Source organism: Prinia subflava, chromosome 14 (assembly GCF_021018805.1).
Source record: "Prinia subflava isolate CZ2003 ecotype Zambia chromosome 14, Cam_Psub_1.2, whole genome shotgun sequence".
NCBI lineage: Eukaryota > Metazoa > Chordata > Aves > Passeriformes > Cisticolidae > Prinia > Prinia subflava.
Genome location: NC_086260.1, coordinates 9032224 through 9052050, shown reverse-complemented (window position 1 = coordinate 9052050; position 19827 = coordinate 9032224). Strand labels below are relative to the sequence as shown.

Sequence of the window (19827 nt, the reverse complement as noted above, 5' to 3'; positions counted from 1 at the left end):
CCTGCTGCTGCCTTCAGCCCCCACAGCCTCTTCATCCACAGGAAGCCAAGCAGGAACAAGACTCTGCCAAGGCAGGACCACCACTGCTCAGCTCCATCTCTCCAAACAGGGACTGGATGTCAATATGACATTGCTTTGCTCACCCTGGAGGTGGGGAGAACAACAGTTACACTACTCCACAGTATGGGGTCACTGAACTCTGCCTTGGGAGGGGTTTTCTGACAGGCTGCAGCATGTGTCTGCCTGGAGTAGGATAACCAGAGACGACATGACTTCAAAGGGATAAAATTCCACGTTTAATTTATTTGAGGTGCTATGTCACCTCCCAGGCACTGAGCTACAGGGCACCTCTGTGCTACATGAGACATCGACTGGGTCTACGACGACACAGCACTCACTGCTACACACACGGCACGGATACGCCGCGGCACAGATGGGGCCAGACAGGGCAGTGAGGCCAGCGGTAGTCCTGCCACCGCTGCTCCCTCCACACTGCTGGCGATGGCCATCCCACCAGGCAGGAGTCTGCCCTGGGCTTCATTGCCACAGCGCTGCAGGAGCTGGGAGTTCCCAAAACCACAGATGCTCTGGTGCCTGGCATCATGGGACAGAGGTTTCTTGGAGCCAGGTCACTCTGGGTGAACACATGGTGCTCACACACCCTGTCCCCGTCTTCAGGCACTTGGTGCTTGGCCAGGGCTGGTCCCCGGGGTCCTGCTCAGGGCACGTCACGCAGGCACAGAGCCTCAACAGCGCCACTGGGACCCTGGGCCACACCACCGATGACGAAGAGCAGGCTGGGCGCTGGGCAGCTGGAGCAGGAGCAGCGGCCAGTGGGCATGGGGGGCAGTGGCTCCCACTTTTTCTGCGAGAGGCTGAACCCTTCCACTGAGTCCAGTGGGCAGGACTGGTTCCCTGTGGAAGATAGAACGACATCAGCCCCTGTGCAACTCTCCACCCCCCGCCCCAGGCTCTGCCTTTCTCCCTCCACATCCCTTTGATTCCTCAACAGGAGCCTTGCGCTGCACAGGCTTTGAGATCCCAGAGGCAATTAGTGGGGGCACAAGAGGATTATCAGAGTCCCCATAGAGATGGCTGCTGGCACTAATGCCACATTTGCCGGCTCTGCCCCCTCACCCTCCCCCGCTCCCTGTGCCAGCACTCTGCAGGGATAAGGGAGGGCAGCTCCAGCTGCGGCAGGACTCAGAAGAAATGCCACACTGCAGGGAAGCAGCCAGCACCACTCTCTATTCCCACAGTGATCTTGGGGGTCTGGCAGCCCCCATTGCAGGGTTGGGAGTGCTGTGGCTGGCACTAGGCTCCCCAGGCAGCCCTTCCTGCTGTATCACCTCTGCTGAGTGACAGCACTAACCTTTCCCCAGCTCTCTCAGGAGACGGATGCAGCACTGTAACCCTGCACGGCAGAGCTGAGCCACCACGGGCTGTGTGAGCCCAGCATGCTGCACATGAGCTGGGAATAGCCTGATTGTAGAGTGAAAGGAGTGGGGGGCACAGTGGGCCAGCCAGTTGGACAGGGCAGTGGGGTCTCCCCAGCACTTCTGAGGGCACAGAGAGCTGCTGACAGTGTTGCAGTAACCCCTGGCTTTGCACAGCCAATCTCCCTACTGCCACGCAAGATCACTGATGTGCCACAAAGAATGGGGATGGGAACATGGCCACACGCCTACCCCCACCATTACCGAGGCCACCCATGGCCACCACTCTTCCTCCCAGGCATCCAGCCACGAAGTCAGCTCTCTTCTCTTTCATACGGATGTTGCGGTTTGGCTTTCTCCACACACCTGGGTATGAGACAGAGTGAGCATCACCCACTGACGTTTCCCTTCTACACACCAAGACCAGCACACCCCAAGGTTAATCACTCCCTGGGACCAGGGAGCACAGGGCAGAATTCACCATGGGTACAAGGGTCTGATGTTCAGAGCCCAGATAATCATGTCCCTCAAGCACAGACACCTCTTACCAACCCACAGAGTCATCCTGGACCCACAGAAGATGCTCCCAGCTCACCCAGAGACATGGAGCTCACCCTGCGCAGGATCAAACATCTCCACGGTGTTGACAAAATGGGGACGAGAATAAAAGTTGTGGGGCCCTGGCTGCTGCAGCCCACCCAGGCTGAAGACAACCCCATCAGCCATGGCACAGGCAGCGAAGGCGCGGCGGCTGGGCACACTGGGGTAGCGTGTCCAGCTCCTTGTCTCCAGGTCAAAGGCCTCGAAAGCGGTGACAGGCAGCTTGCCTTGCCGGCCTCCTGTGCACAGAGGAGACGTAGCTGCCAGTGCCCCAAGCTGGCACTACTGGTGTGCTAAGCAAGCAGGATGAGACCCGCTGGCTGCAGTGCTGGGCAGCACGGGGCCACCCTGGAGTGCAGCAGGTCATTCTCTGGCCTGGGAACAGAGGAAGGGGAGGGTAGAGGCACAGGGGATGCTTGGTTGGTTTGCCCCAGCAGCACCTACCCAGGACGAAGATCTTGTTTCCCTGCAGGAAGGCAGAGGCCCCATAACACGGGGTGGGCATGGAGGGTAGGGGCTGCCAGTGGTCCTTTGCCGGCTCATAGACACGGACCAGTGCCTGGGGAGAGGTGTCCGCACCCATTCCCCCCAGCGCATAGACAGCCCCATCTGGAAAAGAGGCAGCAGTGAGGCAGGGGAATCTGTGGGCAGCACCGAAGGGCTGCGAGTCCCCCCATGCCCTCCAGGGCAGGCAGCCCCACAGACACACACTGCTCCAGGGCAGCTGGGAGACAGTGGCCTGAGCCTGGTAATGCCCTGACCACACTGGGACCCTCTTGCCCCCCTCTCCATCCCAACCATCAGGCACAGAGAAGAGCACAGGGCCATCCTCTAATTATTCTCAGCAGTATCATCTCCCTGGAGACACCATGGCAACACAGCCACACTGCCAAATCCTGCTCCGGCTTCTAGTGCAGCCGGCATCCCTGCCCGCTCCCACCACTGTCCTGACATCTCCTGCCCTGCCCACCAGACTGCAGCCTGGTCCATGCCACAGCATCTCTGTCCAGGGAGCAAACATGGGCACCACATAACAGGGACCAACCCTGGCTCCTGGCATGCTGTGTTGTGCCAAGACTCCAAGGATGCTCAGCAAACTTTATGCAAGAGTCACGACATTTTCCTATCCCTCACCTCTCTGCACAGCTGAGATGCCCATGGAGGGCTGAGCCAATGCCGCCTTCTTCTCCCACTTGCCCTCATCCACGTGGTAGACTTCAACGGAGGCGAGGGGGCTCTGTGCCGCATCCACACCGCCCACCACCAAGATCTGCTTGCCCAGGACGAGAGCGGCAGCGCCAGCCCGCGGCGTGGGCAGCGGTGGGAGCGTGGTCCAGCGCTGGGCTGTGAGGTCGAGCACCTCAGCAGTTCCCAGGGCTCGCCCGCCGCCCCCGCAGCCGCCCAGCACGAAGAGCTGCCCGTCGCGGTGCGCGGCGCTGCAGTACACGCGCCGCGTGGGCATGGCGGGGAAGGTGGCCCACGCGAAGGCGCCCGCGCCCGCCGCCATGGGCCAGCTCAGCCGCCCCGGGGGTCCCCGGGCTCTGGCCCCGCCGTGCCGCCCATCCGGCCCGGCTCGCCACTGGTCTGGCCCACGGCCTCCTGCGGGGAGAGCATCCGAGTCAGAGCCCAGGCACCCAACGCTCCCTCAGCTCCAGCCAGCCAGCTCCCCTTGGCGGTGCGACAGCTCCTGCTCCGCGGGGGTCCGCACTGCACCCCGGGGCTGCCTGCGCACTCCCTCCGGGCTCCCGATTGCGCCCCACGGCTCCCTGTCCGCTCCCTCCGGGCTCCCACTCCCTGGGGTTCTCTGCCTGCACGTACCAGTGCTCTTGCTTCCCGAGGTTCCCGCACCCCAGGCTCCCACTACCCAGTGCTGCTGGTAGACAGCCCACACTCACTGGGACTCTGGTGCGCCCGGGGCTCTCTACCCGCATCCCCCGGGTCCGTACCCCGCAGAAGCTTCCCGTTCACAATTCAGACCCCGCCAGGTTCCTGCTCTCGGCGCATCGTCCTCACCGCCGGCGCTGCTTGCACTCCCGCCCGCAGCCCGCAACCCCGGGGCTCCGGCGCACTGCCCCGCAGCCCGCACCCACTGGGCTCCCGCCCACAGCTCGCAGGCATCGGCGACCCCGGGCTCCCGCTGCAACGCCCGCGCCCCCAGCGCTCCCCGGACTCCCGTCCGCAACCGCGGACGGCCGTTCCGCCGTGCCCGGACTGCCCGCTCCGCTCCGCACCGCCGCCGGGAGCGGGACAGGGGCAGGGACTGGGACTAGAACCGCGCTCACCTCTCCGCCTGCTCCGCCGCTCTCCCCGCCGCTCCGCTCCTCCGCCCGCCTCGGGCCCGCCTGCTGCCGGTGGGGGCGGCGCCGCGTCCGTCCCGGCCCCCACGCCGTACCCCGCTCCCCTCCGCCCGGCCCTCCCGGTGCCACTGCCCCGCCGTGCCCCTGCTGCGTTCACCTCGTCGCAAAGGAACCATCACAGGGAGAGGGACTGGAGAGACCCTGGCTCTGCCCTCCCTTGCTGCACACTGCCGGTGCCAGAGCCACACAGTGCCGGGTTCAAGGAGTCGGGATCCCACCGTCCTGCACTGGAAAGGATCCCTGTCCTCTCACCACTGCAGGGACAGAACATGAGCTCAGCCCTACTCTGAGCACGACCTTGCTGGGGTCTCTCAGCAGTGTCAGGAAAGGTGTACATGGGTCTCAAACCCTCCATCAACACTTCTGTCCCCACTTGGCTGAGCCAGGCAAATGAACACGCTGGGAAAAGCTCTTCCCACCCACCAGCACAGGCAGAGCCAAGGGCAGCCAGGAAACACACACAGAAATGAGCTAAAAAGGTTTGCTTTAAAAACAGACAGAAGTGATGAGGCATCTGCCGAGAACACCACACCACAAATGTCACCTGGGGATGATGCTGATAACACTGCACTCATTCTAGCACCTGCTCTACACCAGCCACCACTGCAGGACAGGGAAGAGAGGTGCAAACACTGTGAGGCTGCCTGCATCACAGTATGGTGCAAGGGACCTGCCTGGCAAAGGCCAGGGGATGGTGAGCCCCAGCCCTCATGCAGAAGTGGGCACCACGGGCAACGTTGCCAAAGAATTGAAAACCATTTCCTCCAAGAATCCCATCACACAAGTTCCAGGATGCTTGTGTTTGCTTATGGAAGCTCCTGAACACCCACATTGCACATTGAAGAGGTAACAGCTTGAAGCAGGAGCCTGCCTGGGACTTTGCCTGCACGCAGCAGGACGTGGGTGGTGTCCCAGTCTGGAGCCACTCAGCCCCATGAGGTGGTATCACTGTCCATCCCACTGCTGGCTTGGGGTGTCCTTCTCCATGCAGGCCAGGTAGCGGTCGTAGTTCTCCTCACACCTCCTCACACAGTGCAGGAAATAGTCCTCATCAGCAATGGCCTCCAGCAGATTGGTTTGCACCAGGCAAATGTTGTACAGCTCTGAGGTGGGCACGCTCCTGGGACTGCTGCTGCCCTGCTCTGAGAACACCTGCAGGGAGAGCAGAGCCTGGCAGCAATGCATACGCCCCGTGGTGCACTCTGCCCTCCCCTCGGCCAGGCACCTCCATGCTGGCTGTGTGTCGGGGGCACAGGGCAGGGTGATCCTATTGCCACTGCAACAGCAGAAGGTGAAGTTTCTTGAGATTTCCCCCTCTCCCAGAAAGCGCCTTTGACTCTGAACCAGCATGTCACTCGTGTGCCTGGTGCTCCCTGAAGGAAACAGGCCAACCCATGCAGCTGAAAGATAATGGCTGTGAGGAGCAGCTGACTCCAGGCAAACCTCTGCCAACAGCTCTTCCTTCAGCTGCCACAGGACAGAACAGGTACTTCACCTTCTGATCTTCAGTGTGGCCTGCTTAAAACCATCTGGCAACCTGTTTCACTCCTAGTGCTGCTCTGTCACCATCACTGACATGGGGACAGCCCTGTGTGATGCAAGAGGAGGGGAGAATGGCAACTACCATGGCTGTCCTGGTTGCAGGACAGCAAGGTCTCAGCAGTGACGATGTGCCCTGCTGGGAAGATGCTTGGCTGACCTCCCACGAGGTCTGCTGCTACCATAACTGGATCCTACCTTTGTGATCCAGTGTAGGAGCAGCCTCAGGGCTGGCTGCATGGCTGCCATGAGATTAGCAGAGCAGCCTGACTGACCAGCCACGCAGGCTACCAATGCCAAAGGAGGAACTCCTAATCAGACAAATAGCCTGAGGCTGAAACACAGAAAGTGGAGCTGTGTAGCTATGCTTCAGCTGCTGCAGATCTGCATGCAGCAGCCATTGCAGAGGCTTCCCTCAACCAGGCATAGCACAGACCAAAGCCTATTCCTAACAGGTCTGTCCTGCCAATAACAATTCTTGCTACCAGCTACAAATGTGTAAGCTGAGAGAGCTTGTATGAAAGGGAATATCCAATGAGCATCCCACCCCTTGCCACTCCTAGGCTGCCTGGCAAACACTGCAGACTGGCTGCCGTGTTTTCTTTCCTGCACTGTCTCCATATGGATGGAAACAGGCACGGGTTGAGGATTGTCCATGGACCTGCAGCTCTTGTTTGAGCATTGACAGCTGTCCAACAGCCAGGCACAGTTGTCTGCATAAACAATTTGTTTCCCAAGTGTGCTTGCCACAAACACTGCCCTTTCATTCAGATGGGTGATGGGGCTGGCAGCCCTGATCTCACTGCTGCTGTCTCCAGGCACAGGGCTGACTCAGTGGGGAGCAGAGGCAGCCAGCACCTGCTCTGCATTGCTGACTTCGCCCTCTCTGTGCATCGCTGCCACCAAGACTGGTGGTGCAGGATGCAGTGACACCAGGGCTGTGCCTTGACTCCCCTTCACAACCTCATGCACAGGGCACAAAACATGTCTGACCTTGCCAGGGACACCCCTACTGCAGGCTGCTGGTGCCACAGGGGCCCTCCAGCCACCTACCTGGGGGTGAACAATGGTGTCTCCATCGTCCAGCCGGATGTTGTCATCAATGAAGATGTGATGAATGTCAGGATCATGGGGGTCTATCCACAGGGGCTTCCCACCCTGCGAAGAGAATTGATTTCTGGCCCACCTGAAACAGTAAGTGGGAGAAGAAACAGTCAGGGGAGGGAGAGGGTGACACCTTGCAGGTAATAGCAGATTGTACTACAGGCCCAGGGCACCTCTGAGCCAGGGAAGCAGGATAGAGAATGTCCTGTCCTGCTGCCCATGGCCTCCTAGGAATGAGGCATTTTGCATCAAGGTGACAAATCAGGGGGTCTTTGGAGAAAAGCAGGAGGTACACCAGGGGATGGGGACCTCAGGAAAGGTGTGAGAGTTCCATCAGGCTGCCCACAGGTAACATGGAGAGCACCTAAGTGAAAAGGACTCCAACAACACAAAGGCTTCAAAACTAGGAGCTATCCCAAAAACTAAGAGAATCACAAGAAAGAAGATAATGCCCAATCCACCTCTTTGATGCCCTCTTTCTCACCAGTCAAAGTGGTCTTGGAAGCCTCCAATTCCCTCAAAGGAGCTGAAGTAGTTGTAAAGCTTTCTTTTGTCTTCCCGGGTAGCCAGACGCTCTGCTCCCCGCGTTAACACCACCTCTCGCTTGCTGCAGCGTATCTGGCCAGGGGTAAGGTCCACAGGGAGCTGCAGGACCACAGAAAACGGGGAATGAAAAGTTTCCAAAGCAGACAGGTTGTTTCATGCACTGGCAGAGACACCAAGCAGCAGGGAGGTGTGGGAATGTGGGAGGATGGTGCTGGGAAGATGACAAGAGGAAGCATGGAATGCATCCAACCAAAAATCATCCCCTCCCCAAGGATGGAAAGGAATGACCTCCTAGCTGCACATTACCCCCATTTCAATCTCTGCTACCTGAAAACACTCCAAGGAATAACTAAAGCATCTTCTAAAGCTCATTCACAGTGCTTCTGCCCAGTGTGCTGCCAGTGGGAGGAGAGCATAGCTGCGATCGGCTCTAGGCCAGGGAGCGCTTCTCTGCTGCAGCAGCCCCTCCTCGGGAGAAGGCTCTGTCCAACAGGGGATACCCCAAGAGGAGAGCATTCCACATAGGATCTGCACACACATGCTCCCCCACAGCTAACAGCTTCATCCAGAGAACTCGATGCTTTTAAAAGCAGTCTGGCCAAGCAGTTGGAGAGCAGTCTGACATGGGGAGGGCTCCGTTGGACCATCGAGCTGCCCTTCCCCATCACCACGGACCCTCAGAGCGCCACTCACCGCCACATCCCGCAGGGCAGGGAACTGCGGGTGCTGCCCGGCCAGGGCGCTGCTGACGGCCTGCAGGGTGCGGGGCAGGTCGGTGCCGAAGGTCCTGAAGACAACGGCGAAGGCCCTGCCATCCCGGTGCAGCGTGTCCAGCAGGCGGAAGAAGGAGGGCAGGATCAGGTGGTAGCGTTTGCCAGGCTCCCCCGGCACCGACAAGGCGTCCTGCGGCCGGCCCGGCCACTCCAGCAGCCGCAGGTGGCGGGCGTGGAGGTCGTGGAAGCGCCGGCCCGGGCCGGCCTCGGTGAAGGCGGGGTCCCGGCCGTGGCGGCTGTAGTAGCTGAGGGCGCCGGGGCACGGGGGCCGCAGGGACGGGCGGTCGCTCACCCACTCCCACTCGCCTAGAAGAGAGGAACGAGCTCAGCCCCCGCCACCGCCACACCGGGTCCCCCCTACCCCCGGACTCGGCGCTCACCGGCGGCCCCGGTGCGGCCCCAGGTGACGGTGCTGAGAAAGGTGTTGAGCGCCGCTCGCGGGGCCTGCCCCGTCACCGTGTCCGCCACCACCACCGTGTTGTTGAGGTCCACGTGCAGAACCAGGCGGCGCCGTGGCCCGGCCCCGCCGCTCATCGCCCCGACACCGACCCCGTTACCTGGTGACGGCGCCGCTTCCGTCCGCGCCGCTTCCGCCGGCGGCGCCCCCTGCCGGCCCGGGGGCGGCCCCCGCCGCCGTTGCCGTGGACACCGAGGGGCGGGGCGGGGCCGCACGCGGGGGCGTGACCGAACACGCGCCGTGATTGTGGGCGTGACCGCGGCCCGCGGAACGGGACGGGAAGCGGAAGCGGGCGGCGCTTCCGGCGCCCCGCGGGCGGCCATGTTGGAGCGGCGGGTGCGGCGCAGCGGCGGGCGCTGGTCTGGCGGCAGCCGGTAGGTTGAGGCCGGCGGGCCCGGGCCCCACGCCGGCTCCCGGGCGAGGGCGCTGCCGAGCCGCCCGCTGGGGCGGCTTTGCGGCGCTGGAGGCGGAGCCGAGGCGCTGAGGGCCCCGCCCCGGCCCCCTCCCCCCCGGTCCCGGGACCCGCCGCGGGCCGAGCGCGGGTGCCGCACCCCCTGTCTGCACCAATCACCTTCCGTAGCCCTGCAGGGAGGGCCCGGCCCAGGCGGCCTGCCCACCGCGGGGTCCCTCCGGCCGGCGGGCCGAGCCTTGGGGAGGGTGCAGCCGGAGCGAGGGACGGGCGCTCGGGAAGGTGCATCACCGGCGCAGAGGGGCGGCCCAAAAGGAGCGGCTGGCGAGGACCTGGCGGCCCCGTCCAGCCCTCCTTGGGACTGCGCACCGGCCCCCAGCTCTGCAGGCTGCCCCAGTGCTGCGCCTAGCGTCTCGGCCCTGCCGGCAGCCGCTTCCCCCTGTGGTGCACCCGGAGAGCCCTTTCCGTGCTCGGACAGCCGGGCCTCTAAACCTCTGCTAGCATCGCTCTTCCGGTGCTGTGCTTGCACCGTGCCTGGAGTGCTGTGTTCCCGTAGCTCCCTGGCCCCCAGCAGTGTGTCACACGAGGGAACCTGCTCTCGGGAGGACAGACTGTCAGGGGGTGCGACTGCTGTCGCTGCCTTTCCTCCAATACAGCTGGCACTGCACCAAACAGGACCAAGCACATGGATTTTGCAAGGTCCTGTTCCCATGAAATGTCACAGCCAGAACACCCCTTCGGATGTCCCAGCTGCTCCTGGGCTTGCTGAAGATGATCCATTTTGCAGCCTGTTGAGCCCATGTTGTTACTTATGCTTCTTCGTTGGTCTCTGCCTCACTACCAGATCAAAATTAACATTACACCCTCTCTGGCTTTCCTGTGCGTGGCACTGCTTGGTCACTTTGGAGGTGGTGACTCTCACAGCTGGCTGGTGATGCTGGCTGGGACTCTGGGATCACTTCCCTGCCTGCCTCCCCTCCTTCGTGGGAGATCCCCCGCCTGCCTCTGAACAACTGCATTATCCTCCTCCAAATCCCTCTTTGGCCGTGACGTCTGCAGAGCACTTGACTGAGATTAGTCTGTCATGTGGAGGTTCTTACTCCCCCACTGACCTGTGCTTTCCCTCCTGTGGCTGCTCTTGGCTTGTGTCTCTTCCCTGCTTGTGCAGCTGGCGGCAGCACAGGCTCTGCTCCTGTGCTGTGGTGAGACCGGAGTTCTCGGAGGAACTGGGACATGAGCAGTTCCTTGTTCTGTCTGCTCAGGCACTACTCCGTCATGGTTTTCTTGCCTGTGCACTGCCCTCTCCGTCTGTGCCACCTCCTGCATTTCCCTGATCAGGGTTTTTAACTGAATCTTCATTAGTATTTTGAGAGCTATCAATAAAGCTAAAGATTTTATGCCTTGTCAGTCTAGCATCCAGCTGTGGAGCTGTGAGGCCACCAGGATCAGAGTTCTCCTGGGTGCATCCTAAAGTCCTGCCTGGACTGCCCTTTAGTGCCTATTTTTGACTGAAAGCAATAATTGATGCCTTTATGCTGGGCAGGCAGCTGCGCAGTGCCCTGAGTGTGATCCCAGTGTTGTCCCTCAGGCCTTTGTGCACTTGGCCCTGGTGTTGTGTGTTTCCTTCATACCGCCCTGCTTGAATTTCCTGCTTCCTCCTCATTTGGCAGCAAGTGTCCTTGGATCAACACCAGTTTGCTGTGACAGCGAGTTGTGGACGGTTGTTCAAACAAGGGAACAGCAAGGAGCAATGCTGCCTTGCCATAGCATTCAGCATCAATGAAGCACAACTGGAACAGCCTCCAGCCCTGCTGCCAGGTCTCCAGGAGGAAGCTGCAGCTTTAGCAGGGACTCTGAAACAATTTTTGAGCAGCATCAGTTAAGAAGCTGAGAAGCTGAAGGTGGTGCTGGGATGCAATTGAAGTGCTTAGGCATTTCTTAGTGTTGAGATGGCTCGATGGTGCTGCTCACAGTGTGTGCACAGGGAAAGGGTTCAATGAGGGTTCAGTTTTTCCCAGGGAAAATGAGATCTGTTTATCCAAAGCTGGGGTGGGTCAAACTTAAACTTGAAACGAGCTGCCAATTTTGCTGAGTTAATTGTTGGAGTCCTTCATCTTGGGGTGGATTGGACGGGATTTCCTGAAATCTTTGTTTAGGTTGGAGGATATTTTTGTGAGAGATATTTTAGGTTTGTTTCAGAGATAAATGAGTGACAGGATTTTCTTGATGCTTTTACCTTAGGTTGAGCCCAGGATCTGACCCAGTGTTTGTGACCAGCCACACCTGGGCTTAATGATTTCAGGTCCCATATTAGAAGCTTGGATAATTTCAGTTACTGTAAGCTAACTGTCTTCTTTCTCCTTTTGAGGTGTCAAGGGTTGTTTTTCCAGTAATTTGGACCTTTTTGAAGCACCTGCTTGCCTAATGCCATGAATATTGCAGTGAACAATGAGGAAGAGAAAGCTGTCCATTCCTGGTCAAGAATTTCCTCTGCAGGACAGAAAGTGCTGGAGGAAGCCCTCCGAGTCTTCAACCCGATGTCCAAGGACCTTTCGGACACAGAGACCCAGCTGGTGGCCTTCATCCAAGGCCTGAAGGAGGAGGGCTACCAGCCCACGATTCTGAGGAGTAAGGATGTGTACGGGTATAGCTCGTGCACAGCAGTCGCACCCAGTCAGACGGAAGAGAACACACAGCACAACTGTGCCAGCACCACTGAGCCCACTCAGAGTCCAGCCAGGAACTCAGTGGCAAAAGTGGCGCCTCTGCCCACCAGCATTCCAGTGAGCTCTTTGAAAGAGCTCTCCAGTCAGCCAATCTCTAAAGGGGATTCCACAAATCTCCTCTTGAGCTCCTTGAAGCAGACAGGATCCGGCACATCCAAGGGAGCAGCAGTGGGCTTCCCTAAAAGCATGTATCCTGACGTGTATCCAGCTATGAGACTGTCAGTGGTTCTGGAAGCTCTGGTGCCACTAAAAACTGCAACGTCCTGTTTAGAATCCAAGTACACACAAGGGCATCTTGGGATCTCTGCCTCAGACCTTAAACTCCTCAAGACTTCAAGTCCACCAAGGCAGTTTGCTTCAGGCAAGAGCACAAAAATAACTGAAGGCAAGGGGTACAAGCGTTCAGTTAAGAAAGCACCAGATTCTGCCACCTGTGCTTTAAACCTGCTGAAGGGACTAAAGGGTGGGGTGCTGCAGGAGAGCAACGCCTGCAAAGCCTCTGGAGTTCTCAATGGGAGAGTCACAGGCAGCTCGTCCCAGGACTGCACTACAGCACCACAGCCCAAGACCTTGAAAATGAAAAATAAGGAGGCTCTGGTGGGAAAAACAGAGTGGAAGAACAGCAGCACTTACCAGGACAGCACTGGGCAGAAGAGAAGAGCTACAGAGGCAAAAGAAGCACCACAGAGGAAAAAAGCAAATACCATTCCTGTCCGAAAGAAAACTCGGCAGGCTCAGAGCACTTTGAAGCTGCTGAAATTCCGGACCATCAAGGTGGGGAACTCTTCCTCTGATGATGAAGTGAGGAGGAGAGCACAGAAGATTCTTAGGGTCAATCTGTCCCCTGTGATCCAAATTCAGCCTTTGTCCCATTCTCATAGTGTCCCCTGAGTTTCTTCACTTTGTCATTTTCTTTTGTAAGTAAGTAAATACGAGCCTGGCACCAGAGCACAGAGAAGTTTAGGAGTGACTCTGTGTCTCTGATGCCAGTATGCCCACTAACCTGCAGACAGAGCAGCCCACTCTCGTGCTGTTCCTGCCTGTCTGCCACTGCTGTGCAGAACTGGCTGCAGAAATCCAAACCCCTGTTTGGGAGTATGGGATGGTGACTCCAGCCAGCACCAAGCTGAGCAGGCAGGAGAGCTCACTTCCCACCACGCTCCCTGAACGTGGAAGGCTGTGCTCTTGTGCAGGGGAGGACACAGGACTTTCTCATGACATTGATGCACTGTGATATTGCTCTTTTTCAAGCTGTACATTTACCGGTTTTATTTTGATCAAATTTTATAACTTTATTATCTCTATATCTATATATCCATATTTGTGCATATGGCCCAGGAATTGTGGGAAGATACACTTCCTCTATCTCTTTGGGATTTGGTTTGCTAGCTTTTGTTCCTCTTCCCCTTCAGCTAGTCTTTTGTTGAAAGGTGCCAGGATTCCTTTGTGATTCAGTGTTGTGACAGTCTGTCCTGAGCTCCCTTGAGCAGCTCAGAGGCAGCAGCGTTGTAGCCACTTGTTTGTCTCCAGAATGCCAAACAATCTGGAGAATTACCAGCTGGTAGTTTTAATCCTGGTTTTGGTATTACCTCTGTATAACTGTGGGGGAGTGTCACAGGGCTGCAAGTCTTTCTGATGTCTTTAGGCACTCCCTCCCTTTGTGGGTAGCAGAAGTTTTGAACTCATGGTGGGATTTGCCTCCGAAGAGGATTCCTCCTCAGTACCCAATATTACTCTGCTCTCCTGTACCCAGGTGCAGCTATGGATCAGGAATTATGACTGTTAGAGCCAAAGGGCTTTAATTGTTAGCAGGAATTGTGTAGTGTCCTGACTACCACGTAACTGCTTGGCTATTGCTGGGTGTTCCAGGAGCAGATTCCAGGTGCCGGTTGAGAAGACTGTTGGTTTTGGCTGGAGTTAAACCACAACAGAGACACAGGCTGTGTTTGAATGTATTAGCTACATCCTGCCAGTCCCAGAGCTCAGTGGGATACTTGAGCCTGAGTTAAAGCAGAAAAGCAAAAAGTTTGAGGGGACATAAACCAGCACTTAAACATAGAGAGTTGAATTCTGTGGTTTGTGGGGATGAAGCAGTAGGAGGGGAGATGGGCACCATGTTGAGATGGGTGGCAGCCTTGCTGTGCTGTCAGGGATGTTGCGAGAAGGTGTGTGGCAGGTGTGAGAGCTCTATGTGGAAGGAGTGCAGGCTCTGCCGTCCCCAGGAGGCACTGCAGAACCGCTGCAGATGGCTGCAGTCACCTCCTTGCACTGGGGGCACGCTGTCAGATGAGAACACGGCTCTGTGCTCTCTGCGCTCCACAGGGAGGGAGGTACTAATCCCAGGAGAAACACCTTGTTGGAGCAGTTAGTGCTGCTGCTGTCACCTGGAAGGAGCAACCTGGTGTCCTGGGGAAAGGAAGAGGCATTGGGCTGGACATGGGCCTGGCTCCATATACTCTGAGCTGTATGCTCAGATCTCTGCAGCACTAGTGTAATCCACTCATTCTCTCACTAGCTCAAAATACCAGTTTTCTGACCTAGTAATCTCTGTGGACATTTGCTGAAGGGATGAGCTCCCCAGGGAAGTCCAACCTCAGTTGCTGTCAGAGATCATAACTTGCAGTGTTTGAGACTGACCTGTGAAGCCACTGCTTGGCTGCCGAGGAGGAAGAAATACTTTCTTCTGCTTCTGTGTTTTAAAATGCCCTGGCAGAGGGTTCCCTGTCCTGACCTGATGCTGGATGAACAGGGGCTCTCCATCACTGTCAACTGGCCAAAAATTGCTTTGTTCCTTTTGTTCCCACTCCTGCAGGCCTTTCTCATTCCCACGCTCTCAAATGCCAGGTCTTGAAGTCCTGCACTGGTGTTTCTCTTTTGGGCTGTTTCCCGAGGAGGGCTCTGAACTCCTGCCTGCAGTATTGCTGTCAGGCTGCTCACAAGCTTCCCCTGTTCCCAGACCCTTATAAGGGCACTGAGAGCTGTCTTTGGAGCCTCCTTATCCAGCACAGACGTCCCAGCTGAGCACTTGGCCTCCGCTGGGAAAAACAACGTGCATCAACAAGGCTGAATCCAGGTCGCGGTCGCTTTTTCTCCAGCCTGAGCGGGAAGCTGAGCACCTCAGGCCAACTTACCAGGCCACATCCCTCCTTATCGCTGTGTCTTCCCCCAGCTGCACTGCTGCCTGTCTCCCCACTCTTTCCATCACCTCTTGTCTTTCACAGCTTGGGTCTCTGCCAGTCAAGGACTTGACTTGTCCCGTTGCTTAACGCATCCAGCACAGCATCCACCCTTAGTGCTGCCATGCCTTTCCCAGCACTGAGCTGAGTTCTCTGCATGCTTGGTGATGACAGTTTGCCCTGTGTCCTTCCCAGGTTATTAGCAAAAGGTTTTCTGCTCCACAGGGAGAGACAAGCTTTGGAAACCCTTCTGTGTCACTGAAACTCCTGCCAGGGAAGCGAGCACTCCATAGGTGTGTGCTCAGGGACTTGCTCATCACCAGTCCCGTCTCTGTCAGCTCTCCTGCACATCTCTAACAGACCACAGGGCCCTGAGCGACAGGGCTGTGCTGGACCTCCATTCTCTGCCCTCCTGTTGTCTCTTCTTCCTCTCGCAGGTGCTTCGGGAACTTGACAAAGGGTTGCAGGCTTTAAAGCCTCTGGCCAGTGCCAGCAACTGCTGCCCATCAGCCAGTACTGGCAGAGGGGGTGCCTCAGTCTGGCACAGGTTGGCTCCACCGTCCTTCAGCTTGTGCCCAGGTGTGGATGATCCTGGTGTCCTGGGCACATAACACTGATGTGCACGAGGCTGCAGAGCGGCTCTGTGTGGGTGCTACACTGTGCTGTTAAAGGAAGATGAGGGGTTTGATCAAGCCAGAGCTGCCTAAGACCTGATCTAACCATAGGTCTCCCCCACAGGTCCCTTTCATCCTGTGTTATTCTCTGGCAGCTTAGTAACACTTCCAGGGATCTGTGCAACAGTAACTGGCAGGGCCCATAGAAATGCATTGCCCAGAGCACTGTGGTCTCTGCTGAGCATGTGGTATGCACCTTGTTCAGACCTGTTTCTGTATTAGTCACTTTGAATTCATCCAAGTGCCTAACCTGGCCTGTGTTGTTCTGGGCACCGTGACAGCCGAGAGCTTTGGAGACTCTCTTAAGAATGCTTTTAACGCATGGATTTGTGCCACTGTCACTTCTAGAAACAATTCGGCTAGCAGTCAAAGGGCTGTTCTTCCAACTGATTTTTTGGAAATAACTTCTCCTTTTATTCAGCTGCCAAGAAGCAGTTTATGCTTCCCCTCCACCAGACAAGGTCCTTGAGCTTCCTGCATGCTTCAGATGTCTGTCAGCAAGGTCCATGGGGAGAGTAGCTTGTCCAGCAGGCAGCTGAAGGGGAAGCTGACATCAGATACCAGTTGAAATCGCAATGTTAATTGGTAGAAATGTTCTGAAGCTCATGTCCACTGTGATCAGATTTCACCATCTGCCACTGCTTATGGTTGTAGAAGTTTCTCCTCAGCCTCTTCCCTGCAAGCCATGTAGCATTTTGCTGATGGTGCTTCTAAACTATTTGCATCTCGTCAGAGCCAGCTGCTACAGCAATCCTTGTACAGAATTTGTTAAGCACTTTTTTTGCAAAATAAGGAAGGATTATTCTGTTACTCCTGCTAGACAGCCCAGGAGTGTGTGGAGGAGTGTGCTCTCTGGAGTGCTCACCTCACTGGACACCTCTCATACTAGTTCATACTAACAGGGCTGGTGTTAGTGGGTTGAGATCCCCCCATTGCCTGGTGTTTCCTTGAATGGAGTTCAGCCAGTTGCCAGCTAAGAACGTGGCCAGGAAATCGACAGCAGAAGGGCACAGATGGGTGATGGTTGCACATGTAGCTCCATGGTCCTGCTCCACAGCTGCCTGTGTTCTGTGGCCTGTCCTCCAGACCCCCCTGGTACACTAGGAGCACTCTTCCACCCCAGCTCCAGCTGTGGCAGGAAGGGCTGGGAGGCTTGGGTTTTGGAATTGAGCACAGAGTTTGTGCCCTTTTAATTGTGACTTGTGCTGTGTTCATGACCAGAACTTGCCAGCATGTGAAGTATTCAGCCACCCCAACAGTTCTTCCCCTTTGGATCTAAGTTCCCTGCCCTGTCTAGGAGCTGGGCCTTTGGCCATGGCTCAGGGGGTCCCTGGGTATGGAGAGCAGGTTTGTCTCTCAGCTCCAGCTGGGCAGGGTGACTCGAGCTGGGCAGCTTCCCAGGCAGGAAGGCAGGTTTCCGTGGGAGGAGCCTTTATTTGGCCGTGGTTGGCAGGGTCAGTGCAGAGCTGTGGAACACTGGCTGCTCAGCCAGGCTGGTTGGTTTGTGTGGAAGTGAGAGTTTGTTTTTCAGTCTTCAAAATGGCACTGGCCTCTTTGCTCCTGTGCTCAGATGGGGATGGCCTTCCAGGAGGCAAGATGACCAACAGAGAGGACAGCAGTTTGGGGATATCTGGCACCTTCCTGATTATGCTGCAGCCCTCAGCTTTGCCAGCTGGGTGGGCTGGCACAACCTGTGGAGACCACAGCAGGGCAGGATGCTCCTGAGCCCTCACATTTGGGTCTTTGCTACAGAGCACCATGCTAGGGTTTCCCTCTCCTTGCAGCCTGTTTTGCCTGGAGCTGGATGCCGTTAGGAAGATGCCAGGTGCCTTGGAGGAATCTTGTTCCAGAAGATATGAGAGGCCAGCCTTTGTCACCAGGTCATCCCTGAGTGTGAAATGAAGCTTGTCTGTAGGTGTGACACTGCTGACACTTGCAGGTAGGCCAGCAGCTGCCTCCAAAGCCGTGGTGCTGAGGCCAGACTCCTCCCTTTGCTTAGGAACACCAAGGAAATCTGGTGAAAAAGTGAGAATCTGAGAGTAGGGAAAGCTAAAGATGCCAGCAGCACCTGGATAGCCAGCAGCCTGCGGCTTCTGTGTCTGCTGCAGGAGATGGGCAAACAGAGGAGCCAAGGCTGTGGTGTTCTGCAGCACTGTCTTTCTTCAATCCCTGCCTGGCCGCAGAGCCTCCCTTGCCCTGCCTGGCAGGAGTACCCAGACACTGGTGCTGCAGGTGAGTGGGAGTCGTTTTGGATCATGCACCCCCCACCCTTTCATTTCCACCTTTCATCAGACTCACAATCACGTGGCCTCCAAAATACCTTCCCCAGGGAGTCCCTTAATGGCCTTATTACCGTCTGGGACTCTCTCCTTATTGTCTTAATTAGCCCTTTCCGTTCCTGTGTTCCTGTGGCTACAGGCAGCCCCTGTGAGTGTCTGGTGATTCCCACAGACAGTCAGGCACATGGTGCTGTTTTAAAAGAGAAGGTGCTGCGAAGCTACCCACAGAAATGCCTCCCCTCCTGCCCCTGCTCCACCACACTGCCAGGCCTGTGTTGGGACAAAATGAGTACTGGTGTTTGTTCGTGGAAGGGAAGGCACCATGTGATGCCCTCCCTCCTCCTGGTTCCTGAGGAGTAGCATTTCCTGAGCAGGGGTACAGCAGCTGCTCTGAGTGATGCAGGGGCTCTGGGTGGGCAGTGCCCAGCCACTTGCACTACTCTCTGCCAGCCAGCATCTCCATGAGAGCTGTCTCCACACCACAGCATGACCAACCTGCTCCGGCTGAGACCGGCGCCACGGGCTCTGCTGTGGCATTCCCTGGCGTTTGGGCATCCCAAGCAACGGCTGGGGAGCAGCAACTGCAGCATGCAGGAGGGCGAGTAACAAACTTTGTATGATGATTTTACAAATGACCATCTTGTTCTTGAGTGAACTTTTTACCGTTTCATTTGTTTGTGTAGAATGTTCCTGAAGTTCTAATAATATTTAATGTTAATATGAAGCTGGGCTGTTCCACACTCAATGTTGTATATTTTGGAATGGCATTGCTTAGTGAAAAGACAGCGTTAGTATTATTCCACTCTTTGGAAGGGAATGGGACAAAAAACAGACTGTCTTTTTTCTTAAATGAAGTGAACTTTTTGTTATCAAGTCCTAGCAGGTGTCCAGCCCTTCAGTAAAATGGTGCTCAGAACCACCCAATGTGTCCGGCTTTTCTTTGGGCTATGACAGACTGCTCCTCCCTGGGCTCCTGCTCCCTGACCTATGTCAGCTCCATGGAATGGTGTCTCCTGTGCCCAGCTGCTGCATGCTGCATGTGCCATGCTCAGCTGCAAACCACACCCCCAGCTCTTCTCCCCAGTTCTCTCAGGGAAGTTTGGCATTACTCAAACTCCATTAAGGATTGCCTGATTTGGGGAGGGAAATGCCCTGGATGTGTGTCACAGGTGCTGAACTGGAATAAATCTGCATTCCTGGTTAGTTCGTAGAAATATGCAGGGTGGCACTGCCAGCCCCAGCCTGCCTGCCCACCCTCCAGCTTCTCTCTAAATCTGCCCACTCTGCAGCCGAGACCCTCTGGCCGGCTCATTCAACAGAAGCACCATTGTTCCACAGTTTGCGATCTGCATCCAGTTTGTGCCACAGGGCTGTCAGTGCACTGACCCAGCACTAATGGTGGTGGGACCGTGGCCCTGGGCAGACAGCAGCTCCAGTGCTGTGCTGGAGCTCATTCCTCGAGAAGGGAAGTGGTTAAGTAATTCTCTGCTCACTAAGGATGTTCAGGAAAGTGTTGCCTCCCTGCTGTGCACACGGAAGTCGGTCCAAGCAGGGCTGGCCAGGCTGAGAGGCTGCCCCTGGAGCCCGGGCTCTGCCGAGGATGGGTGGGGGAGGTGGGCTCCATGCTGCTGCAAGTGTGCCCTGATCACTGCTGAAAGGTGCTGGGGGAGCGAGGCTGTGGGCACCCGAGGAAGCGGGGGATGCTCGGCAGCATTGAAACGCTGGTGATGGAGGGCAGAGCTGCTGGCAGA

At 56.9% G+C, this 19827-nt stretch overlaps 3 protein-coding genes across 6 annotated transcripts; 1 reads left to right on the top strand and 2 right to left on the bottom strand.

The window, feature by feature from the left end:
- Positions 1-290: 290 nt before the first annotated feature.
- Positions 291-4463, bottom strand: KLHDC8B (kelch domain containing 8B). 4 transcript variants are annotated; one of them, XM_063411960.1, is made up of 6 exons: positions 4319-4463; positions 3171-3635; positions 2481-2645; positions 2051-2275; positions 1689-1802; positions 291-915 (listed from the first exon to the last, which is right to left on the bottom strand). In XM_063411960.1, exons 2-6 carry the CDS (start codon positions 3541-3543, stop codon positions 719-721), a joined length of 1074 nt encoding a protein of 357 aa, XP_063268030.1. In that variant the 5' UTR covers positions 3544-3635; positions 4319-4463; the 3' UTR covers positions 291-718. The 4 variants fall into 4 exon arrangements, with proteins under 4 accessions (XP_063268030.1, XP_063268031.1, XP_063268032.1 ...); XM_063411961.1 differs by having other exon boundaries at positions 3932-4420; XM_063411962.1 differs by having other exon boundaries at positions 3983-4420.
- A 404-nt stretch (positions 4464-4867) lies between these two features.
- Positions 4868-8906, bottom strand: LOC134558280 (uncharacterized). The gene is made up of 5 exons (XM_063411964.1): positions 8736-8906; positions 8276-8661; positions 7521-7681; positions 6986-7118; positions 4868-5545 (listed from the first exon to the last, which is right to left on the bottom strand). Exons 1-5 carry the CDS (start codon positions 8887-8889, stop codon positions 5339-5341), a joined length of 1041 nt encoding a protein of 346 aa, XP_063268034.1. The 5' UTR covers positions 8890-8906; the 3' UTR covers positions 4868-5338.
- A 163-nt stretch (positions 8907-9069) lies between these two features.
- Positions 9070-18995, top strand: CCDC71 (coiled-coil domain containing 71). The gene is made up of 2 exons (XM_063411959.1): positions 9070-9186; positions 11590-18995. Exon 2 carries the CDS (start codon positions 11651-11653, stop codon positions 12836-12838), a length of 1188 nt encoding a protein of 395 aa, XP_063268029.1. The 5' UTR covers positions 9070-9186; positions 11590-11650; the 3' UTR covers positions 12839-18995.
- Positions 18996-19827: the final 832 nt, after the last annotated feature.